The 26,202-nt window shown below is 38.7% G+C and overlaps 2 protein-coding genes and 1 long non-coding RNA gene across 3 annotated transcripts; 1 reads left to right on the top strand and 2 right to left on the bottom strand.

Moving 5' to 3' along the window:
• The first annotated feature begins 457 nt into the window (after positions 1-457).
• Positions 458-9,049, top strand: LOC139620314 (uncharacterized). The gene is made up of 6 exons (XR_011690806.1): positions 458-581; positions 709-4,371; positions 5,500-5,601; positions 5,727-5,792; positions 7,209-7,271; positions 7,761-9,049. It is a non-coding gene; the product is annotated as an uncharacterized lncRNA (long non-coding RNA).
• bpifcl (BPI fold containing family C, like) lies at positions 9,049-21,636 on the bottom strand. The gene is made up of 16 exons (XM_071475686.1): positions 20,897-21,636; positions 20,614-20,754; positions 20,287-20,401; positions 19,846-19,977; positions 18,470-18,625; positions 18,260-18,323; positions 18,058-18,118; positions 17,791-17,882; positions 17,378-17,554; positions 17,174-17,233; positions 11,053-11,220; positions 10,436-10,503; positions 10,309-10,351; positions 10,150-10,210; positions 9,763-9,839; positions 9,049-9,660 (listed from the first exon to the last, which is right to left on the bottom strand). Exons 2-16 carry the CDS (start codon positions 20,711-20,713, stop codon positions 9,601-9,603), a joined length of 1,434 nt encoding a protein of 477 aa, XP_071331787.1. The 5' UTR covers positions 20,714-20,754; positions 20,897-21,636; the 3' UTR covers positions 9,049-9,600.
• Positions 21,637-21,768: 132 nt separating this feature from the next.
• LOC139620310 (vesicular inhibitory amino acid transporter-like) lies at positions 21,769-25,470 on the bottom strand. The gene is made up of 2 exons (XM_071475684.1): positions 24,628-25,470; positions 21,769-23,809 (listed from the first exon to the last, which is right to left on the bottom strand). Exons 1-2 carry the CDS (start codon positions 25,006-25,008, stop codon positions 22,622-22,624), a joined length of 1,569 nt encoding a protein of 522 aa, XP_071331785.1. The 5' UTR covers positions 25,009-25,470; the 3' UTR covers positions 21,769-22,621.
• Between the last annotated feature and the right edge of the window lie 732 nt (positions 25,471-26,202).

Genomic DNA, 26,202 nt, shown 5'->3' on the forward strand with positions numbered 1-26,202 from the left:
ATAAGACCTGGATACGGCGCCGCCGCTCAGCCTTGCAGCCAATTTTTTCCAGTGGCCACTCGTGGTATTGCAGCGAAAAATCCCCCTGCGGCCCAAAAAGCATTTTTCCCATAGACCGCAATAGTAAAAGAGAGGCCTGTAAAACTTTTAACAGGACACCTCCAGCTGTGCACACAGCCAAATACCAATCTTTTTAAGCCATGGGACTTTAATCTTTGTAAAAGTTTTTCAAAGCTCAGAAAAAGCCCAGTAGAGTCTTTTTTCTCTGAGTGACGTCACCACTGTGTACGTGCACTCTATCCGCGGTCACGCTGTGTCTCGGGAACGAGGATGGTTGCTAGGTTACTGCTAGCGTCATCAGGACGAGAACAAATTAGTGTGAAAAGTGAATAAACGGCACAAAGGCGAGTTTTCTTCTACACACGTCAAGATACATTGATTTTTGGTCGCATTTATTCGTCACTTCTTACACTTTTTTTCAGGAATGTAATTGTTTTTAATCGATATATTCGCCGCATAACCGGATTCACTAAGACGCCGATATGATTTTTCATAACTTCCTCCGTAACAGTTTTCTTCAGGTATTTTAATTTAAGTCATTGAGCTTCTGTGTGATAGTTTCTGTGATGTGTGAGCAGCAGTGTCTCATCCTGACTGCAGTTCACCAGCCTGTCATCCGCTCACAACAACCGCCTCATTATTTTATAGATGAATGACCTTCACTGTGTCAGCGGGTTCAAACTATAACTGACTCCGGCCTGGATGCAGCGTCCTCTGGGTCAGCAGCGGTGGCCTGAGCTGCTGCAGCCTGCTCCCCCTCTCTGTCCCTGAGGGGAAGAACCGTCCTGGACGTCCTCATCATCGTCTCTCTAACTCCCCACGTCCTCAGTGTGTGCTCAGTATACAGTAGCTAAATGTTCAGTGGCATTCATCATTTAAATTAAATCTTTATAAAAATAATTTTGATATATTTTTCATTTTCAAATCAAATATCTGTGGAACAGAACAGTGAAAAATAGAAAGAGCAATGACGGGACATAAAGCTTAACTACAGCACTGCACAGTTTAGGTTGTTTTGGGGTTTTTTTTTAAAGAAGACATGCCGTATAAATATGCTTCTCAATGAGAGAAAGTAAACGTGATAACTTTATCCAATGAGTTGTAGTTATCTGTCACATGCAGCATCAATATCTTAAAATTGCCTAAAAGACAATTTAAACGTAATATTTTTGCCTGGTTATGACTTTTTAAAATGTTGATTCCAATGTGACTTTAGGCTCTAAAGCTTCAAACTGAATGTGTTGCTGTTGCCGTTTTAAATCCGTGGTTTAACGCCCCGGGCCGGTCCTGTATTAGTCTGTTAAACATCATCAAGTCCGCTACATGGATGTATTATTAGACCTGGATAACGGATCTAAAAATGGCGCCCGTTCAGTTCAATAGAAGTTGCTCGCCTGGCGCATACGCCGAAAAAGTTTGTGGCTTCCGGGTTACTTCCGCGTTATGCGACCCATAGAGACTGCGCAGTAGTGTCACTCCCATCATGCCTTTGGGCAACGAGAACGAGCAAAAACGTTCCCGATCTGGCGCTGCGCGTTCACGAGTGTGTTCATTGTGTGCACATCCTCCTAAACTTTGATTTATCAGTCAAAAAACTGTTGCTGAGTGACTCTCAGGAAAATGGAGACAACAAACATGTTTACAAGGTATTTCACCTTCATGAATTTAGATTTGTTGTTCTGAATGTACTGTGTGTGCAATCACCACTGGAAGTGATCAAATACTCATCAACCTCATATCATTTTACAGGCTTTATATCTGAAATGAATTCAAGATCTTGCTGACTGAGAAGAAGAGTCCATTTAGGTGAGGGATCAAGGTGGAGCTGCAGAGGGAGCAGACTCAGCTGATGGAGATTCACGCCCACAGATAAATTCTTTAAATCATATGTCTGGTAATTTCCACTGAGTTGTATTGATATAAGACACAGACCGGTAAAACAAGCTGCTGCCACTGCCCCAGACAGACAAAGTGACAAGAGACAAGGAAGTGACGTCCTCACTGATGAGATGAGACTGTCTCTCAGCATCTTATCACTTATTGTAATACATTTAAAAATCTTTAAATCTCATCTCTGGTCATTTCCTTACCGGGAACAAGCTACAACCACTGCCCCAGTGACAGAAAAATTACAATTGACAAGGAAGTGACGTCCTCACTGATGATCTGCCTCAATGAGAGGACTTGAGTGCATTTTCATTTTGACCCCTAAAGAGCGCAGTGACATGTAAATGTAAATGCAATGGCCTGAGGGCGCTGTTTGTTCATTATGTTTAAATACTGTCACTACAGAGCAGGTTAAGTCTTTGAAAATCATCATTTTAATATGTTTGTAGATGAGTACACACATGAGTATGTGAAAAGGAAAATGAAAAATGGAGTACTGCATTTTCTTTTTAAATTGTACTTAAAGCATCCTGTGGGAAGTGGGGTCACATGACTGCTGGGCTGAGGAGCACAGGTGAGCGAACTGGGCAGCTCACACAGGTGTCTTGAGTTTTCTTTGTTCTGTGTCCTGAGCTCATTCTCTGTTTGTCCTTCAGCTGAGCTGCTCTCACCTTTGTTCCTGAGTGTGTTGAGTGAGTAGTTTATTTCATTATATTTCCTCAAGTCATGTGTATTTTGTTAAGTGGTACATTTAATCTCCTTGGTTTGTTCTCCCACGATTATATATTTAAAGCGATAATGTATATACTGATTTTGATTTTGAATTGTTTGTTGATTTATTCAAGATAAAGTGATAGAATTTGACCTGTATGTTCGCTTTCTTTGATTTGTAGACATGTAACCAGTCACACCTGACTGACTGCAAGCAAAAGATTAAATACCTTCAAATGGAACCTGCTTGTCCTGCTTTGCTCGTCTGCTTGTCCTGTCAGAAATCTCAATTCTATCATGGATTTTTTTTCAGTTTCAAGTTTATATGATAATTCTATTGAAGTCTTCTATAGGCTTTTGTAATGACCTTAATGTTTATAATTTAGTTATTTTTCTGCACCAGATGCTTTGAGGACAGACCACTATAATCATGGATTGGACACTACAATCATAATCCGGATTGTGCATTTAAAGGAGAACCCAACCCTTTGACAGAACTCACTTTTCTTATTCCTGTGCCTCAGAACAGTTTGGTCAATATTTGTGAACATGCAGCACTTCACTGAAGTTAGAAACCAAAGAGAGAACATTAATGTTCGATGTCAACCCGGTTTGCTCTTTAACAATGAATGGGGCTCTGACGCTGTGAGGCCATAAAATGTTTATATAATTTCTTGGCCCAAAATGAGATTCAAATTTCAAATTTTGTACCCAATTTAAAAGCCAAATGAGACCTGTTAGGAGGAACACAACACAGCTACTGTAGATTATAGGGTTAGCAAGGTAACTCATTTCACCCCAGTGGCTCAAATTAATTTCAGCTGTAGATGATGAGAACAAACCTTGACTTTTTTAGTCTATCGTTTCAGAGTCTGTTTTTCTGCTGTATTTGTTCATTTGCTCTCAATGTGACTGATTCAATTAAAGACTGATGCATTTCCTGCATTCCACATTTTCATTTATCACTTACAGATTTTAATCAGTATTTTGATGGAACACACAGCTGCTAACATTTCAAAGTCAATGCCGTTGTGTTGTCTATAGAGGATTCTCTGATTTCCAGCTTTAGGACAGAGTGATGTGTTTTCAAACACAGACTTAACTGTTCCTGGGGCCCAGGAATCACTTGTGACATTTAAGCCTTTTATTTATTCAAAATTGCTTTCAAACAAATGAACTGTATGTTTATGAATGTTGTGATTATTAACTAGTAAGTTAAACTTTGTGCACAGCTGTTGTTGGGCTTCTACCTTCACTTACCGCTGCAGTTTATGGAGGTTTGCTGAAGTTTATGAACTTTAAACATTTCCTTTACTGGCACTTCCTGTTTTTTCTGGCCTTAATGTTTGCTGCTTTAATATTTCCCGTGTGTCCATGAGACAAACCGGGGAAAAAAACTCGTTAGACTCGGTCGAGTCTTTGCCAGAATGATATGAGTAATGTATGAAATATAAACTGGGGAACAAACACGCAAAAACACGCTGATACTTGTCACAGTGGGGAAGTCGATGGAACAGGAAGAGACGAGGAAGAAACAGAGCAGAAGAGAGCCGCGCTGTTTATACGCTGCCCTCATGCGGTGATTGGGCAGAAAACGCGCGTCTTCTTCTTTAAATACCAACGACAAACAAACATGAGGCAGAGAAACTGAGGCTTTGCTCTGTCAACAGGCCTCCAGCGGATCTCCTCCTCTTCATCACGCCACCACCGAAGGTAAGTGATTTCACTTTATTCTGTAAGATCCGGATTTGGTTGGGAGGATGAGTCATTTGCATCATAAAATGAATTAACTGAAATATTGATGCTTATTGTTTTGTTTGCAAAGAGGGTAACTCGGCACAAATGAAACGCTGAATATATTGAACAGAGTTTCTGTAGCTGCTGAATCTCTGAGAAGTGACATTATTGTTGAAGATACCAGTGGTGAGGTGATGCAAAGACAATGTGAAAGAAGTTGTGCTTTTGTTAAAATCTTTGTGCAGATACAGAACAGAAAACTGTGAAACTAGGGGTGAGTGATCTTACTTTGGCATATGATCAACTTTTAATATGAACGTACAGATCCCTTCATTAAAGCTGCTATATTTAGAGAGCCCTGGTTAATTTCCAAGGTTAATGCTGCTAACCTGCCCACTGTCACCTGTTAAACAGCTAGCCTGCTAACCGCAGCTGGCGATAGCGGCCCTTGTTCTGCAGCCTGGTGCATTTGGCTCACAGACATATAAATTCTTCACCTGAGCAGAACAAGAGCTAATGTCACCAGCCAATGAGACACTTGCGGTAAAGGCGGCACACAGGAGGCGGGGCAGCTGGTTAGCAGCTACTTCACTTTCAAATCAAAGCGCTTATATATATTTATATATATATATATAAACACCTCATAAATAACTGTGCTGTCCAAAAGAATACTCCATGTGAGCTCAGCGAGAAATGTGATTGGTTGTGGCACAATTTGTACATGTAAGACAACATTGTTGGCAAGGAAGAGTTGCTAGCTGGCCAACATCTGGAGTTGGTGTCAAAGCGGCGGAAAAAGACGTCGTTACTTCCGGTTAGGACTTTCACAATAAAATCAGTGGAAACAATGTAGATCGTGATAAAGCTCGAAGGATTGACATATGACCTTTGGCCAGATCGCCCACCCCTATGCTCAAAAATTACAAGTACACATTCTGACTCTTTTTTTTTTTTTTTTTTAAACTTAATCTGATTGGACATCGACAATCCCACAAAGCAGAGTCCAATCAGAGAGCAGGTGGTTCCTTTACCTTCATCTCTGCCTATACCCTGAAAGGTAATCCAATCCAACCAAGTAATGTAAGGTTTTAAAAATCTTTCCAGGATTCCTGTTAACAGTATCTGCAGTGGGAGCTGTGTGCAGTAACCTCCTTTGAAACTGATGGGAGCTAACTTCATAACTTGCACTTGACTGAGTTTATAATGGTAAGTGAAATGAATTATTTAAAGTAAAAATGTTTCTCAATATTGTTTTGTGAAAAGCTGCCTAAAATGTCTTGATTTGCCCTGCAATGGAAAATGTATTTTCGTATAACTGCATGTTTTCATAGAGATGCCAGAACCCACCTCAGGCCAGGACCACATCCTCTATGTTGCCCCACAACCAGCAAAAAATGGTAAATCATGGGCATGACTCCATCACATACCTATACCTAAACTAGGATCAAAAGGATTTTGAGCTTATAAAGTGATGTTCACAAATAATTCCAAATGTAGTTTTAAATCAATCTTTGTAAACCTGCAAAATCTGTATGAGAAACTCAAGTATATACATGTGAAGACATTGTGCTTGTGTAGAGGAGATTTGTATTTGTAAAAAGACCGTGTGATTTTAAAATCTGACCAAATGAAATTAGTGGTGAGGTAACACAAAGACACAGTGGAAGAACTGCTTTTGTCAATGTCTGTGTATAGATACAAAGAAGACAACTGTTCAAAGTTCCTACACAGTGTGTGACACTGAATTTACAAGCACACTTTTGACGCCATCCTTACACCTTAAAATGGTTGGACAAAGACAGTCCAATCACAAAGCAGAGCCCAATTAGAGGGCAGGTGGTTCTGGTATCTTCATCTCTATCGCACATCCTGAAAGATGTGGTAGATTTTCAAGATGGACGACAGTGCTGGCTTTAATATCTACTACACCGTTCAGGATCTGCGACAGATGAAGGCAACAGAACCACCTGCCCTCTGAGTGGAATCTGCTTTGTGATTGGAATGTCTTTGTCCAATCATTTTGAAAGTGTAAGGATGGAGTCAAAATTGTACTTGTAACCTCAGGGTCATACACTGTGTAGGAATTTTGAGCATCAAGTTCTACAGTTTGCTGCTCTGTATCTGTTCACAGATTTGGCAAAAGCACCGTCTTCCACAGTGTCTTTGCGTTACCTCACCACTGATATCAGTTGCTCAGTTTTTATTTTTCCGTTCAGTTTTTCTTTTTACAAATGCAAATCTTATTTGCACTTTTCACTGTACACTAATAAGACATAACAAGCTGTACTTGGTATCAAATTAGACAAAACTAGAATTATGTTCTTTGAGGATAATTTACAACACATTAGAACAGAACTATGTTGTAAACTAAAGGGAACTTTTTCTTTCTTTTTTTTTTTTTTTACAGCTTGCATAGCTTTGGTGAGCAAAGTGATGCATCAAACAGAGTTGTTACAGTGTAGCTCCTCATTACTTCGTCATTATATCACAATGAATTACTTCACAACGAATAGAGACGGCAAGTTTCAACACAAGTATTCATATTTGTAATCACATCCATGTTGGTTTTTTGATAAATTAGTGATGACAATTAATATACTTGTTTGGAAACTTGCTGTCTCTGATTGGTTGTGAAGGAACTTATTTGATGATATAATGATGAATTAATGAGGAACTACTCGGTATCAACTCTGTTTGATTTATCACTTTACTGACCAAGACTCTACAAGGTGTAAAATATCACTTTATCTACAACTTTGCCCTGCAATGGAAAGTCATTTTATTTAATACAGTACCATTGTATGTTTTCATAGGGATGCCGGAATCCAACTGGGGCCAATACCACACCTTGTCGTCCTCCACAACCAGCAAAAAAGGTAAGTCATATTCATGACTCCAGCCCCTACCGATATAGGCTCAAATTAGGGTCCAAATGATTTTGAACTTGTGAAGTGATGTTCACAAATAGTGTCAGTGCTATTGCTATAATTTGGATGGTATAGTATCATGAGCCACAATTAAAGTATTGTGACACTCATAACCAGTTCATGTAGTGAATGCCAGTTTGTTCGAACTTTTATCCCTTTATTGAACATTTTATATAATCTTTTATTTTTTTATTCAAGAAGTGTTCAAAATCACTGAGTCTCCAAATCTGTTCTGTTGACCCATGTTCCCTATTTAGATTCTGTTGTATTGGCCCAGAGCGTGTAGTTTTATAAATCTCAAAATCAGTGTAAAAGTTAGAAAAGTTGCCAATTAAAACAGTTGCAACTCAATGTTGTGTTGGTTTTAAAAGATATTGAGCAGGTATTAAAAAGGTATTAAATTTAAAATTCAGGATTTCTGTATATACCCTGCTCTAGGTTTTGAGTTACCGTGGTTGTTGGGAGGTCCCTTCCTGCTGAGGCCTGGTGAGCACTCTTAAATGTGGTAGCCAACTCATTGGGCCAAACCATCTCCTGTTGTGTCAAGGGTGGGTGGATTTTGGGTTTAGTTACCTTTACTTAGTATTTAGTTATAGTTGGTGTCCTTTTTGTTTACCCCTTCATGTGTTATTTGATCTGGCCAAGCAACTATTTATGTTACCTTGTCTCATTATGTTAGGTCAGTTCGTTCAGCTAACTTTTGTTGATATCTTGACCGTAGCTATTTTTTGTCAACCTCTTTTATAGGCCTAGATTTACATTTTTGTTTTCTATTGTTTAAGGAAAAATAAAAAACCTGTGTACTTTCACCAACAATTCCTGTGTTCTTGTTGCCTCATTGCTTGATCCCTAACGGGAACAGATTTTCAGTAAATTTGTTATTAAGAGGGTACACATAAAATATAGATGAATCAAAAATAATTGTATTCCTGGGGGTCGGAGGTTGTTTTAAATTAAAGATTAACTGCGTTTGAACTGAAGTCCCAATGTAGTATTACTTTTTGGTTAAGTAAAACCCCAATCCCCTCCATTATTTTGTGTGCTTGTGTTGTTTGCAGAGGCAGGGGCATATTGTTTTCGGGTTGTGCGTCCATCCATCCCATTCTCATGGACACGATATCTCAGTAACGCCTTGACAGTACTTATTAATATTTGGCATTCAAATGGACTCAAGGATGAACTGATTAGAGTTTGGTGGTCAAAGGTCAAAGGTTCTAACCTTGTCTCAGTAACACTTTAGAGGAACTTCTTCGAACTTGGCACAAATGTCCACTTGGACTCAAGGACGAACTAATTAGACTTTGGTGGTCAAGGGCTGAGGTCAAGGTGACCTCACAAAACACTTTTTCACACAGCAATTATGACAAAATTTCACACAAATGTTTAATATTTTATATGACTCTGGATAAACATGTAATTTGAAACTAGTCTGAGTGGCAGGGACATACATTATCTAATTTGTCTACTAAAATGGAAAACATTATCATAAAAAAAGGAAATTATAAACAGTGATTTGAAAAATCTAATCTCCTACCTTTTTATCAGTAATAATGGAAATCAGTGATAGAAGGTAAAGTATTTTGAGGTACTTGTACATGTTTAATTCGATTTCATTACATTTTGGAGGCAAATATTGTACTTTTATAGCACTGTTAATAGAAAATATAATCAACTAATAAATTATGTATCATCATAGATTAAGCTTCCCAGTATATAATGTGGTTACACTTAGCTACACCTTTACCAGGTGCAACATTAAAGTAATGCATACATAATAATTCATCCCCAGTTATAATTCAACAATATATATCATTCTAAAATGGGTCATTCTGTATAGGGAGTACTTTTGGAACTCAATGATGCAAAATTGAGATAACGGTAAGAATTCCAAGCCCTTAAGTAAGTTTGCTCTTAATCAATAAGACAGCATTTTAGAATATTTAATTTTATTTATTATGTAGGAAAAAAATCAGATCAGCTGTATACAAACATAAGCATTCGTGAAGTTAAACCATAGGCTTAATTAATGTTGATTTGAAATGATGGTTGTACATGTGTAAATAATGAATTTAGAATTTTAACATTATGTACTGTGTAGCAAGGCTTCTTGACAATTTGTAGTCCAGGACCAGTCCAGGTCCTAGGCTTTAACACATCAGTGCTTTTGTCATGTGATGTCAGACAAAAATATCTCATTTGTTGACTGGTTTAGTAATCTGAACTGAGATGAAGACCATTCATGTTTGATGAACCAGAGTTACATAGGCCCGTTTGTCTGTCAGTTGAAGTCTCTGTCTGTTAGGAACACCTCAGCATCTGAAAAGAGGGCTATAAACCCCTGTTTGGAACAAAGACAATTGTTAGCTCAAAGACTGTTTCTACTCTTGGTTAAAATTTGCTTTATAAGTAGGGTCTCTTTTGGCTTTTTATTAATACTGACCTCCTGCATCTTCAGAACTGAGTTGACCAACTGTGCTTGTTTCATTCTGGGTAAATCAAAGCCTTTGCCCAGTTTTTCTGAAACAGCAAAGTGCAAGTCAACTCAAGGACAAGATATAGTGCATGTTATACATTACATTTTTGTTTAGCTATCCCCGAACATTTTGCTTTAGTACAGTGTTTTATGATCATATTCTAAAGGAAAATATGCTTATGTGTTGCTGTAGTTGACTGTGATGAAGATAGAAGATGGGATAATACTTTGTTAAGCAGGATATGGTGGGGTAAGGAGAAAGCTTAAGATGAAAGATGAGTTTAAATAGAGGACTGGAATTAGAAAACAAAGTCAGAGGTGAACACAAAAATAAATAAAAATATAAAGACTCACGATTCATATTTGCCAAGGCCAAATTAATTCCCAGCTTCGCAATTCTTTCCAAAGCATCAGTCTGCGAAGACGAACATGTGATTGTTAAGAGTCGTTGTTTGGATCTCCTCAGTTAGTGTACACATAAACATAAAATGTGATGTAGCATTTGTCATGTACCGTAAAGGTTCCCACTTCACTTCCTGCCAACGTCAGTGTAAAACTGAAAGAAAACAGCATCATTACTTTGTGTTTTAGTTTGTGAACTTGGGCTCAGGTGTGTGTCTTAACATGTGGTGATGCTCACTTGTTCATTGAAACTGAACCTTTCATTCTTCCATCAGCAATCCACACTTTACTGATGAATTCGGAGTCCTGAAGGAATAAAACATTTGAACTGGAGCTGTAACCAATGGTTATTGTAATCTCAACTAATTTGTCAATTATTTTTCCATGTGTTTAGTCTACAAAACATCAGAAATAGTACTAAATGCCCACTGAGTGCAAATTGAGACTTGAGAATTGAGAAAAACAGAGAAAAGAATAAAATCCTTTTTTGAGAAGATTTAACCATAGACCATTAACATTTTTACCAGATAAATGACTATTTATCACCAATCAAAATAGTAGTGACTGATCAATTGACAAATCCCAGTGAATCATGTATTCCCTTGGTCCAGATTTGTTTTTGTGGAAATCAAATGATTGTTGAGTGATAATACTTTCTCTACAAAATATAATTAATGTGGTTGCGAAAAATCTTTTTCTGTGCTCAACATTTCCCATGAGCACACGTTCAGGGTTGATTTATCACTATAGCACCATACTTTGCAGCTTTTTACAAGATGTGAATGTACTTCAACAAACACTTGCATGTATTAATTCTGGGGCATATCGACAGACCAGAAAAGAAAAGTTACTCACAACGTTGAGTTTGAACAGTGGGGTCTGGGTACCATTTGGCTGGATGGCAAAGGCTTTGACAGCGACCTGGAAGCCCAGTTTAACAGCATCAGACTGGAAGGAAAACATTGGAACCTCTCTGGCATAAACCTGTAGATCCATTAGCAGACCTGGAAACATCTTGGGAAGCTACAGATATAGAAAACAAAGTTGATGGTAAATATTTGATTATTGAATATTTTGGTGATGTGACAATTAAAGTGGAGCAGGGAAATTGGAGAAGGGAGGAAGGATAAAAAAATGGACTATTTGATGCATGATAAATGTATAAATACATCACAGTACTCAATTAAATAGACTTCACAAAGTTGGAATGAAGTAGATTAGGAATTTTAAAATAAATGCTGTATGCTATGTATCCAGGAAGCCCTATACCAGGCTGAACGCCTGTGTGACTATGAATAGCCTAGTGTATGTGGTGTCATCTCAGAGGCACAAATTTATTATTATTATAATTATTAATTTATTATGCCCAAAGTTTGCCAAATGTTACATCCATATATGTAAGTTTTCAAATAATAAACCATTCTTTCCTACTTTGATTATAGAAGTTAAAAGATATGTATATCCAACATTTCCAGAAGTACAAACAGAAAAGCAATTAAGACATATAATGTTTGCTTGCATTATAATATTTTTGTTTAATGTGCATCTTAAATATATTAAATATCAACTATTTTTCTTTATTTATTTTTTCTTTTCTTTCCTTTTGGTTGTAAAACAAAATGTTTGTGTATACATTTTCTTATTCTGATGAACAGTTTGTTCATGCATTGATATGCACAATGTTTTTGTACTGTTTATATCTTTAAAAAATAAATCTTTAAAAAAAAATTTCCAGGATATTTTTGGCTTCATTTTTGTACAGTGGGAGGAGGTGGAGATGCGTCATCCATCTTTACAAAGTGTTTGCACCAGGAAAACAACTGAAAAGGCAAGTTTCTATTTCAGTGCAGTGTACCCTTGTTTAACAAAAACAAAGTGAGTGTCATGAGGCTGGAGATCATATTAAAGTGGAAAGGTTCTCTCTTTTCACTCACTCCACTCAGTTTGTGATATTATACTGCACTGTAGACCTATTGTAACCCAATTACAACCCAGTTGTCATGTAACATGTAGGCTAATTTGTCTGCTATGCCATATGCCTGTCTTGTTTATCTCTTTTCATGGTTGTGAACAGTGAAAAAACAAGATGCATACATTGCTAAGAAACAGGATGAACTTTCCCGATCCAAGGTCAGACTGTAAAGTGTTTGTTCTCAGCATTTCTTGATTTCAAGTGATGTGGATGCCATATGCTACAGGGTGAGGACTACTCCTGAGACTGCCAGACCATAGCTACTTCAGCATCAGTGGTGGCTCTGATTGTGGCCTGAGGTAATAAGATACTAGTAAAATAAAAGCTTCAGGTTCATCCACTGATATTTGTTTTGAGAAAACTGTTGAAAAATAGTTGGGTTTTTTCGTGTTGTCAAAGTTATTCTATTCTACTGTAGACATAACTTAGTCAAAGTGCCAGTATATTGATTTATAGCTGTCATGTTTCTGTGCTAATGGATATAAATGCACAGTTCTAAGCAAAACTTAACATCTGATAATGTTTTTTCCAGTAGTAATTAGAAAATACGAAGACTTATAGGCAAAATTTTGACTGCACCTTGCCAGAGAAACAAACATTATCCTGCTAGTCTTTATAACTTCAGACACCAGCGCAACTCAAATAAAACATACATGTTCTGCCATTATCTAAAAATTTCATAGCATTAGCTTAGGATCTCACTTTGACTCTTAGCTAGAATCTAACTAACTGCTCATTTATGAACCAGATGACAAATAAAGCAGTTCTCTTTAAAAATCAATGATTCATTGTTGCTCTTAGGAGGACATAGAGCATCTCAGAGTTGATGCATGGACATCCATGTGCGAATGGGACCTGAGCTGACATTTGCCTGGCTGTTTTCCATGATAACTTAAATCCAGACATCTGATGACTAAAATTTTTCATCCAGCCTTCTTCTTTTTCATGACTCTCAGGGCTTTTATGTAAGAAGAAACTCATTATGAAACACACAGAATTTAGGTTTCATATTCTTTGATTTGTGTATATAAAATTTCCCAAGGATGGGGATGATATTAACCAGAAGGTTGTTTTCTTTATTGTCCACGAGAAGTCCATTATGATGTCCTTTTGAGAAAAGTTTTCAAGTTGAAAAAACTCGGGTCATAACCAGTCATTTATATATCAAGCCATAACGCTTCAGAAAATATACACTTGAAAAATAAATGCTCAGTAGTTTCATGTCATCACAGAATACACAATTATTAGTTTCAATTCCAAAATGCTGTCGTAACAGGATACACTCCATTTATAATTTTAAAATTGATTTATTTTGCTTTGGAGGTTATGGAAAATATTTAATATTTAGTTCGTAGCATTTGAATAGTACATTTTGAATGGAGTTGTGAAATTTAGGTTTCTATATGATACACTAGTGTAAGAAATGTAACCAAACATATTTCTAATTGTTTTATTTAGGATTTTGATATCTTTATTAAATCTTTATTGGAAAACATTCAAAGGAACTGGGCCCTGATGCATGCACATAGGGGATTTGACATTATTGACAGGTGACAAAATTAAACGGAGCGTTAACAAGATTAAAGTCACTATTTCTCTGGTTTGGGAATTGCTAGAAACATTTGGGACACTATAAGTACATAACTTCCAAAAATGGGTGGAATAGACTACCTACTATGTTGTGACTTTGAATGTAGCTCATTACCAGTCAAACTTTCTGTTTTCAATCGGCAAGCCTTTTTCTATTGGAAATTTAAAAAACAACAGATATATTCTACTTTGTAAAAAGTCAGTGTATTTTAATGGTTGGAAATCTAAAGGGCTGGGCTGTAGCTCATTTTCTGGATGACAGTGGAAATCTGTTACAGCATAAGATGTTCTGTGAGAAATTCCAACTCAAAGTTCTGTTAAAACCTATATTAGAATGATTTAAGCCATACCAGTCTCTTTGAGATTGATGGTTAAAGAAGACATCTTGTACTCTAAGATCTCTCCTGGAGTGAGACAGCTCTGCATTGCAGGAATTGACTTTTGTGAAAGTAAATGTACAAACAAAGTTATTCGAAACATTCTGTTAAAAGAATGCTGAGATTCAGGAGGCTAAGGTAATAAGGAGAAGATATATTTCACTTCCTCTCTCACCTAAAGTGAAAGAGGTGACCTTCATAATCCTAAATGAGATTTACCCAACAAACAAATTCTTAAGATTGAGACTTAGCCTTGATGTGAAAAACTGTGTGTTCTGTGTCTCAAAGGAGTTTTAAATCGAAAGCAACTGGACTTGGTTATTTGTCTAGGAAGACGTTTCACCTCTCATCCAAGAGGCTTCATCAGTTCCTTCTCGCACCTGACCAGGCTGGGACTGGTCCTCACAACTTGTGGTTACCCTAACTGGACCTTTGTGAAAACTGCTTCTGCTTCCAGAAAGAAAAGTAGCAATATGGTTGAGAAAGAAAAACCAAACAAGAGAAACAACATAGTCATCCCATATGTGTCTGGGATATCGGGAAAAACTCAGGAGGATCTTCAACAAACACCGTATCCCTGTGTATTTCAAACCCAGCAACACACTCAGACAGAGACTGGTACACCCCAAGGACAGAACACCACACACCCAAAAAAGCAACCTGGTGTATGCAGTCCAATGCAATGAGGAATGCAAAGACCTCTACATTGGAGAAACGAAACAACCACTGCATAAACGCATGGCCCAACACAGGAGAGCTAACTCCTCAGGCTTGGACTCTGCTGTCCACTTACATCTTAAGGAGAAAGCCCACTCCTTTGAGGACAGCAAGGTTCACATCCTGGACAGGTGGTTCGAAAGAGGAGTGAAAGAAGCCATCTCTGTAAAAGTAGAGAAACCATCCCTCAACAGGGGAGGAGGACTCAGACACCACCTATCTCCAATTTACAATGCTGCCCTTTCATCCCTTCCCAGGAAATTCAACAATTTAACCTCACTTGTTCACAAGTGGCATGTGACTCCAACAACTGTCGTTACAACACAATAGGGCTCTAACGAAGTCGAAACCAACTCTCCACCAAGACAGTCACTCTAACGACTGTCGTTGGCACATGGAGCACAAAGGGAACCAATGACATCATCAGCCTTGTGAAAGCCCCTCCCTGAGGTTAAATACCTGGGTCTCCACACCAGATAGTTGGACCAGTCCCAGCCTGGTCAGGTGCGAGAAGGAACTGATGAAGCCTCTTGGATGAGAGGTGAAATGTCTTCCTAGACAAATAACCAAGTCCAGTTGCTTTCGATTTAAAACTCCTTTGAGATACTATGACCTGGACAAATGAGAATGATGGTACCAATATTGAATCAATAAGTCAGTTAAAGAATAGCAAGTAAAGAGGAATGTGTCTCCTAAAATTGTGATGTAGAGTGTGATGAACCTGCACTAATGTTAACAGTCTATGTAGAGCTTAAACTAGTGAACAATAGCTGAGAGAATCAGATGATGTCCATGGCCGTCCATAGGTGCTGTCTGCTATAGGTGCTATAACAATTGCTTAAAATATGACACACTGTTAAAGCTTAACCAGTGGTTTCCAACCTTTTTGGCTTTTGACATATTACAAAAGTCAGTGTGCAGTTTGCTGTCACACTTCAAATGTCTATGATTTGTTAACAGCTCCTGTATATAAAACTATGTCAAGTGGTTACCTCTAGCAGATACAAAAGTAACACTGATGCATAAATATTAATCATCTAATGATGTCATATAATAAAATAATAATCAGACAGACTAAACCAGTACTCTTACTTTAATATCTTAACCACATTTTACTTAAGTACTTTCATTATATTTTTACATTGCTTATACTTAAATGAAGGATCTGAAAACTTCTTCCACCACTGCCAGATGTCATAACTGATTATATGTATTGACATCATTTGCACATAGCTGTCTTGTGATTTGCTGTGATCTTTTCATATTGAAATTCATATATTTGATTGTTTTAAGGACTTTTGCTTCATGCTGTTGATTTTGAATAACATTATATTCTTTTAAAGACCTTGTGTGGTAGATTTTTTAGGCCTTAAACTTTGATGTATTTGATGTATAAAATTTAACATATCTAGAAGCAGTAATTCTTTTTGAATCAAAAATATGTATTCTACTAGGGACTATTAGGGAGTTCTAGGGAGTACTAGTACCAGGGATTAGAAACTGTATATCTTGGTACAACAAGTTTATCAGGTTTTTATGCAACAGAGAACAAAAATCAAGGTCTGTACGATTCAATCTAACAGTTGCATTTCTTTATGAGAAATCAAAATAATGAGCTAAATGTGACCAGAGGCTGTGTAGAGCAGCAAAGTTGGGTGTTCTCACCTACTATGGCATTACAGCAAATTGAAAAAATTGAATTTTGATATGATAAATACAATATAATGATTTTATATTTAATGTCAGTTAAATGTAAAGATACAAAGTGCCCTGCATTTTTCAGTTGATAAAACCTTTGATTATGTGCCCTGTTTTATGTGCTTGATATAACGTGTAAATCACATGTTGTGGCAGCAAGATTGTGGTCCCTTCAAAAAGAATTATTTCCATTTTCCCTCTTTTCTTATGGGTATCTCAGAGCTCTTGCAAAAATATTTAAAGAAGAAAACCCAATAGAACATGATGTAAAGAAATTGAAGAGACTGTCAAGAGTTTTTTGACTTTGGGAATTTAAAGAGATACTTTCAAATGTGTGGTGTGAAGGAGGCAAGCCTGACCCAGATAATGTTTAACACTGATGATGTTGTGATGAAGTTTAAAGTTGATGCAGTGTTAACCACAATGTCACCTTGCAGCCCTGTTCCTACCAAGCATTTTTAGGCAAGAGCTACAGGACTGTTTCTTGACCTTTACCATCAAGTGTGTAGATGTCTGATCTGTGACACTAGGTGCATGCAGACTTAAAGCCATTCATACACTGTGTTCAGAAAAGTCTTCAACGTTGCCAATTGTAACCGTGGTAACACATGGATAAACTCACCTGAGGAATGAAGGGTCCCATTAAGCTGGTATTTAGGTGCACAGGAGAACCTGGAGGTATCTGAGATGATGAAATAACACATCTTAACCACAGACATTGTTAAGGGGGAAAAACTTTAAATCAAACTAAAATAATCTTGCTGTTCATTCTGCTTTCGACCTCTCTCCATCCATTTACTGTGTGCATCCTTTCAGGTCTACTTACCATGCTGTCGTTGATGAGGATCTGAAACCCTCCATCTGAGTAGTATCCATATAAGGCAGAGTTCAGAGTGAATTCAGACAGGCCCATTGACAACATGTAGCCTTGCTGCTCAGGCATGGTGAAAGGCTGGGCCTCAAATGGAGGGTCCGTATGAGTTTTGATACTGTAGAACTCTCCCTTTAAAAAAAGAGTTGCAAATGATCAATTACACCCACTGACCACATTTTTGTTGTTGTTTCTCCTAGTCATATTCACAAGCACTCATAAGGTGTACGAGATATGGTATGGATGCCAGAGTATGTTGGATCTACCTAGGAGAGGTGAAGGAACAGCCTGATGTGGCTGAAAGTCAGAGGACCTCCATAATATGCGAACAGATGAACATGAAACTACCTCCAAGTGTGTATTCTTACCTTGAGACCCAGATTGAGTCTTGAAACATCAATGACAGGTAAGTCAGTGAGTGAGAGGTCAAGAGTAAGAGCTTGATCCACATCAAAGGTAACTGAATAGAGTAGAAATATTTTGAAAACTGAATTATCTATCTGGAAATTCAGATTCCTGTCTGTTGATGTACTTTTGGCCTAAAGTAAATGAACTTTTGGCCTACATAACTGGTATCAATGTGTACATTATGTTTGTAATTGGGGTCTTTATCAAAGTGTAGTGTGTTGCAATACCGTTCATGGCCTGTAGGTGGTACTCAAATTTTGCAATCATGTCCTCCACACTAGGGCAAATCTGGGGAAAAAACAACCAAAACCAAAAGTCCTGTTGTGTTCACCACTAAAATCTTTACATTAGGTTTATCTGAGCATTATCTGATGATGAAAGACCAAGCCTCCACCAATTCATATGGCAAAGATGTAGAACAACACTCACTTTGGTCTCTATTTCACTGCTGATATGATCCTTGAAATGGTTCACAAAAAGCTGGATGATCCAACTATTGAAAAGTGAAAATGCAGGGCTTATATCTTGACATCAGTATCACCTCTCTGTCTCGCTCTCTCTCTCTCTCTCTCTCTCTCTCTCTCTCTCTCTCTCTCTCTCTCTCTCTCTCTCACTCTCTCACTCACTGTTTTACTGTACCTGGCTCCACCATGGATTTCCATGTCCACACCTCCAACCTGAGCATCACAGCTGACACTGGTGACAGACAGATGCCTGTCAGCATCTTTGCCCAGCTCCACTACAGAGTTCACACTCACACTAAACACAGCCATGTCGAATGATCCCCCGTCATGTCTGAAAATTCAGAGAACAAACAAATCAGTTCATGTTGGAAATTATATTGGTTGTTTATGCAGCATACGGCACCAAAGCCACAGACACCCTATGCAATGTATGTGTATATGTGCATTCACATGAAATCAGTTGACTAACTGTACCTCAGTGACTTGTCCAAGTTATATGTTATCAAATATGAATTGTAAATTACACCTCATTATAAACCTGTTTTTATATTTCCTTTCCTTTTTTTTTTTTTTTTTTACAGTACATTCAAATAGCAGTTAGATTTATCATTACTGGCACATCAATCACTAACAATTCTAGGCACTTATGACAAAATAATACATGTAAATGAGTAACAAATTAGATTAAAATACCACTTAAAATATAGGTTTTCCTCTGTAGTTCATAGCCAGAACCATGCCACTTTATTCCTTAATTATACTTCATATTTAAATGTTGTTATACATGTTAAAGCAACTCAGTGGAGTGCAGACTACAGATCTCTGTCTAGGTCCAACAATACAATCGGTTAGATTTTACTTTCACTTTCAACATTTAGTTTTACTCAGATACTAAAAGAGGCCTGCTAACACAAGGTGAAAGAATAGGAAGTCACCAAAACCACTGATTTCTTTCTTTTGGCATGTGAATGTGCACAACAAATTTTGTGCCAGTCAACCCAATTGTTTTTATTGATGTTGTGTGCTGTGGTGAAATTAGCTAACTAACTTTAATGACATCATTTGCATTTTATGGGGATAGTGAAATGACAGTAAAAATGATCTTTTTGTAACCTAAAGAGCAAAATGTAGATAAATTAAATCAAAAAGTGAGGATGATGTAGCATAAGTAAACTGGGGATTTCTGTGTAAGAGCAAAACCACTGAGGATCCACACAAGAAAAACAACAAAGTTAAAAAACATAGCACCGGAGACACTGACAGGACACCTTTAAACAGACACTTCCGTCTCTAACAGACCCCAGATTAACACAAAGGCTCTCTTGAACATGAACTTTACCATCAGTTCCTCACTAAGTCTGGATGCACATTTCTCTATCAACATTTCCAACTGGAGTGTGTAACTTCACACACAAGGATGGTCAGATTATCTCTGTTGCTCTGAAGATTTGCCTTCTGCCTAAATGGAAAATTTGAGATTGCTATAAACCCTGAGCTGTAGAGTTACTGGCTCCATAATCAAGGAGTAGGGTGAAGATTAGGAGAACTCACATTATGCCATAGTGTGTCATCCACTCGCCAGTTAGTGCAACACTGAGGCCTAACATGGATGTCTTGAATCCTGTGGCATCCGGATAGAATGCAACAGATGGCTCTGGAAGGTCACACTTTATTATTCTGATGCTAGAGCATGTGGTAGAGCAAAGACACTTGTTAATAGGTGGGGTGACAGAGATCTGAATAATGTATTTAAGTCTAATGAAATAAATCATATTTACAGTATGCATTCTGTGCTAGTGGTTTTCAGAATATATAACAGGACAGCTACAGGATTATTCACAATGGAGTTCAAATTTGTAAAATCCAATCATACACACAGCCTGTTCCTTTTAAATAGAAAACTGTGTGAAGAGGTCATCTTAAACTGGAATGTGAACTACTTAGAAACCAAAAAGATGCCTCAATACACAACAATGTCAAATGTAAACCAACCCTGTTAGTGTGTAGTCTATGCTGCCCAAGATGCTGATATCAATGTCACCACTGATGTCAGGGAGAGTGATATGCTCCAAATTCTTCTGAATCCAGTCTGCCCCTGCATGTTTTCCTGGTATGAACAGCACATGCATAACGTTTTAATCAAAGTTGTTGTGAATGAAAAATGTCTAATGTACTGATCACACAGTAATGTTTTGTACTTCTCCTTTTGTACTTCTAGTATGAAAGGATTTGTGCTGCTCTAAAACAATCTAAAACATTTATTCTGTGCTTAGGTAAGCTTAGCAACTGAATGAATAACACCATCTCTCATTGCCTTACCATACTGAAGTCCTTTGTTTGTCAGGGTGACTTGTATTGCAGGATTTTCTCCACATGTGCAAGAGAGTAGCATGAGCACTACTATTAGGTTTAGAAACATGTTGTTGGGTCTCCTGTGGTACAAGCAGCACCTATAGTATACTAAGTAAAACATTTGAGTATGAATGTAACCACAAAACTCAAAGAACTACTGAGACAATTTACATTTTAATATGATATATAAATTCTAAAAAAAGCCTATGTCATTCACAATAACCTTGTTTAGTGATATAATGTTGCATACCTGAATTACTGCAGGATGAGGTGTATTTGCTGAAAATGGCTCCTGCTGTCTGTTACACATGTGAACAAATGTCTTCTCTGCTTCTCTGCTGTTGATTTATATACTGTGGCTTTGTGCCTTTATCGCAGAGAAGTGAAACTCACTGACATCTCACAATAGCCTGGTAGAGACTGCTCAGTGTTGGTGTGAGGAACAAGAATCTATTTTTGAAATTCTCCTGTCTGTCTTATAAGTGTGTCAAAAAACCTTACTACATTCAGCAACAAAATCAAATACGAACTTAAGTATTGATAGAAATATTCACACACATGTGTACCTAAAGTACAGTCAGCATGTGATTTTATCAGAAACTAGCTTTTTAACATCCTCATTCTCAGAATAAAGGCATGTATGTCATGGGTGGCTAGCCTGAAAGGAAGTGAAACTTGTTGTGTTGACTTTTACAATCTGTACTGTTTTAGGTAAGCAGCAATTGGTTTTATTATTTCTAAAAGACATTTGTACAGGATCAATAGGCTGAAAAATTCCTGTAATCCACATCCTGTTATTTTATTTTTTCTGAATTCACAGCAGTACTGGCTTCAAGGTGCCATGCTGACTGCTGTTAATTGTTGTAGATAGTGCCACTCTTTCACATTCTGCTAAAAGGTTTTTGGATGCCTCCACACCCTGTCAAAAAAGAAGCTGCACACCATTTGTTACAGAAATATGTAGCTGCAAATCTTACTCTTGTCTTTGCATTCTGACGTTGCTGTTTTAAGAAAGGAGGAAGCTTAATAACCTTTACAAGAGGAAGTTTAACATGGCCCACAACAGTAAAAACAAAAATGAAAGTCACTCCTGTTTGCATATAGGGTAAGGAAACATTAGAATCACCAGCCATAAAATATTTGATTTATTTATCTCTTAGTTCAACAAATATTCTTTGTCTCACACACCATGATTAGTTCCATTAAATCACAATTAACAAGTTCAATAGGAATAGAATATTATCAGACAGACATTTTTCATATAGCACAATTAGGACCCACTTGCTTGCACTTTAAATTCACTTCATCCAGAATGACACTTGAAACACCAAGAAAACAAACAAGCCAACAGGACTACTTTAGGCATAAAATGGAAAATAAAACACAAAAACAAAAGGAAAATAAAATCATTCTGTTTAAACAACTACACATAGGTTATTCATGGTTTATTATAATCCACAGAGCACCATCTGATTTGAAGAGTGCCTTGGTCTTAAATTTTCTCTGCAGTGGGATTAATGATATATCTAGCAGCTCAAAAAGAAATAATTACATACTGTATTTATCCCATTGTTTTTCACATATTTCATTCCCCAGCTACAAACACTTACACACTCACAGTAGACCCAACTTGGACATTTTCACTGGATCTTTGACAACTTTGCATCTAGACTGATACCTGGACAGGCTTGTTAATGCCCGCATATTCAATCACCCCCTTTCATGCGTGGGTGTGTTTCTCTGTCCAGTTAACAGCCTTTTCTGGAATGAGTAGACTACTTTACATTATGATTGTAGAGTTTATTATTGCACATTATCACGAAGGCAAAATAAAAAGATGTACAGATCACACAAATAATCCTCCTCATGAGCTTCTATGTCAAGATGATGTTTTGATAAGGTCGACGTCATGACGGCCTGCCTGAGTGCGGCATTTTGGGACATCGCCGTTCAATAAAGGTCATCTCTGAAGCTCTCAGTCGTGGATATTGTACCTGAACGCCTCTATAAGTCCTTCAATCGAATGAATGAAGCCAGATATGGCGCATATGCCTCCAATAACAAAGATAGCAACGTCGAAGAAGACGTGATGCCACAGGAGATTCCTCCACTGGAGCTTCAGGTGGAAGAGGCTTGGCAAGAGGAAGCATAGGCCAGCGCCGGTGAGGCTCCCAGTTAAGCCCATCAGTAGGGCGAAATGAGGGACAAAGACGGCCATAAGCAAGGTGAAGACTACTAGGGCAATTCGAAGGCCCAGACCCCATGATTTCAACTGCCCACCCGGGCCATAGCAGTCAGGGAAGAAGGCTCTCCCGCCATCCTGGAACAAGGATTTCTCCAGAACCTCAACTGCGGCAAAGAACGGCAGCGGGTAAGATAACAGGGCCTTGGCAACGAGGAAGATGTTCACCACAGCCCGAATGGTTGAAGGCAGGTTGTCCGTGATGACCTCTTTGGTGGTGTCTGCCCATGTCAAGTAGGCCACCAGGGCAAAGAGGCCCTTGAGGACGCAGGCGGCGATGTGAGTCCAGTCCATCATGCAGTGGAACTCGCTGGGCTTCTGCATGTTTCCCTCCAGGGAGGGGAGGAAGATCTGGGAGGTGTAGCTGAACACGATGATGCCAATAGAAATTGGGAATTTCTTCACATCGATATAAAACTTGACCTTCTCCCAGGCCCACTCGCGCGCCCTGGAGAGGCAGTAGGCAATCACGAGGATGTTGATGACAAAGTGCGCCAGAGTGCAAAGGAAGCTGAACTTGGACACGGCTTTCAGGTTCTTCAGGAACGCGCACGGCAGGAGTGCCACTGTGGCCACCACAGACCAGGCTTTCTGGGAGACGGGGAACCCTGGGAAGCTGTTGTACATCAGGTTGCCGCTGACCACAACGTAAAGAATACAGGTCATGACCAGCTCGATAATCTGCGCCACGTTCACAACGTGCCCGCCCAGAGCCGGGAAGCGCGGCGCGCAGCAGGCATTGGCGATGTCCACGTAGGAGTCCCTCACACGCACTTTTATGCCGTCCTCGTTGTCTTCGTAGAGACACGCGATGAGGATTTTGCCCGTGTAGCAGCATACCACAGCCGCAAAGATAATGAGGAAGAGACCGAGGTAACCGCCATGGAGGATGGCGTACGGCAGGCCGAGGACGAACATGCCCTGCGGACAGAGAAGTGCAGTTGGTAGTGGGAATGGAAGAGGCCCACATCGCAGTGACAGGCCGAGCCGACTCGGGCATGCAATGACTGGCTCACATCTTACATAATAACAGTTACAAAATATTACAATTACATTTTTGCACATTAAAATGGCACTGCAATGCAGAAATGTGTTATTTATCACAGCTGATTCATTTCCTATGTCAGCATCACGCAATTATTTTCTATTTCGCCTCGCCCTTGAAAAATAGGCATTTCGTTTATGCAGGCTACTGGCTGAATCGAATTAAAGCATTAAAAAGACAATCTAAAAACGAAATTTGAAATGAATTTGATTAAAACTTAAATTTGATGGAGACGTTGATAACCACGTGGGTGCTATTCAACCTCGGGGCTATCAAGTCAGACAGGCCCTGCCTGTAGCGCCACTGATAAAAAGATTTGAATAAATAAATTCTAAGACCCACTGGCTAAAACCAATCCATCTAGAAACCATGAATTAAATGTTATATTGAAGTCTGGATTTAATATTGATTAAAACGTAGCAGGCTTTTATATACTTGAAAGTTTAATATGATTTTATACGCCAGTATTGAATATATTGCTTTATTCGATATCTGTGGATTGTGTGAAATTTTGTCTTTCTGAAATTCTGTCTTTTCCCCTGCATACAGCTAAATCTTAAACTATGAAAATCTTCAAGGTGACATTTTGTCCAGGTGAAGGCCTGCATGGTGCAAGCGGCGCTTTTTTTTTTTTTTAATTTTTCATTTTTTGCATTCACATATATAAGATGAAAGTAATCACAGTGTAGGCTACCTGAATGGCATTGGTGACGTTCCAGCCAGCTTCCCATGACGTGATTTTTGGTTTATCCTCATCCAGCGAGCCTTCTGTCTTCAGGGACGAGGGCCGGGGGCCGGTGCCGTCTCTCTGGTAGTGGCTGTCTCCCTCCAGTTCGCCCTCTCCCTCCATGTGCCCCCCTTCCTCTTCTCCCTGAAGGACATCCATTTGCATCCCTTGCCTGTAGTCATAATCCAAATCATCGCACTCGGCGAAACCCAAACCCTCCTCGTCCGTCGCGGCCTGGAAGCCCAGCCGGGCAAACACCCCGCTAACCTTGGCCTGAGATTTGTGGGACACCGTGTGGGCCGCATTGGTCAGCTTGTTGGTGAGATTGTGTCGGATTAGGTGAGCCATCTCTAACCGAATAAAACACGGTCTTCAAATGAAAGTGATATTACCGAGTAAAAAAGCAGAGAGGCAGATGCATGCAGGGTGATTTACTAGCCTTTAAAACTGCTACTGTAAAGTCATGCCTGTTGCCTCTTCGATGTCGTCGCGAAGTAAGCTAACCTGTCTTTTAACGGCTGCTAAACCGTCTCACCCAAACCGTTAAAAATCCTCAGCCGGTTTTTTTTACTTGCTCATCCATATTACTCCCTCATAAAACAAAAACAAACAAACAAACAAAAAAAAAAAAACTCCTTTGCATCAGCCTCAGCGCGGAAACGCCCCAAAACAGAGACAAAAACGAATTCGTGTCCTCATTTGTGGCTATTAAAGACAATTTCGCATTTTCTTTCCAAGCAGTTTTTTTTTTTTCAGTTAGGGGTCCTGCTGGTGACTGCGTGAGCGCTGGAATCTCAGTGAGAGAGAGAGAGAGAGAGAGAGAGAGAGAGAGAGAGAGAGAGAGGCGCGTGCACGGGTCCGCATAGAGTGCCAGTGTTACGGCTCGTGCACAACAGAACTGTCACGGATGGCAGAGAGAGAGAGAGAGAGAGAGAGAGAGAGAGAGACTTTATTTCATCGGCAGTGTGTTGACTTGAAACGGTCCGGTCATTTATTTAAAGGCAGCAGCAGTATAACAGAACATTATGCATGAATAAAGAGATCAAATATTTCACCTTTCGGTCAACAGGTCGACGGGCACTGCCATCAACAAACAGCATCATGGCGTCATGCCATACATTAAATATTAAGTATCTAACAAAAACGTAACACCTTGTATAAATGAATTATATAGGCTCTTTTCGTTAGAAAAAAAAAACCCCTTCCACCTGACCTGCTGAATTGTATCTTAACAATTGAAATAAGATTTGTGAAATGACGCGTGCCGGCTGAAGCATATCCTACTCTGAGACTACAAAGCCCACAGTTACACAGACAACCTATAGTCATCCACACATTTTTTTCTGGAAAGACGAAAGGCCTTATTTAAGGAATAATGAAATTGCAAATTATAGCCGACATACTGTGCATAACATCGTTGCCAATAGACAATAGTGTAATGTATTTTCCAATAGGCTAATGTTTTAATATTTTTTCTTACAATTTTTCATTCTATAATAACAGGCAAAACCGAAGGTACCTATCACAACATAATTCCTCTCC

The sequence above is a fragment of the Trachinotus anak genome, unplaced genomic scaffold, assembly GCF_046630095.1.
Source record: "Trachinotus anak isolate AG129_WGS33_773 ecotype Australia unplaced genomic scaffold, CSIRO_AGI_Tana_v1 ptg000004l, whole genome shotgun sequence".
NCBI classification, from domain to species: domain Eukaryota; kingdom Metazoa; phylum Chordata; class Actinopteri; order Carangiformes; family Carangidae; genus Trachinotus; species Trachinotus anak.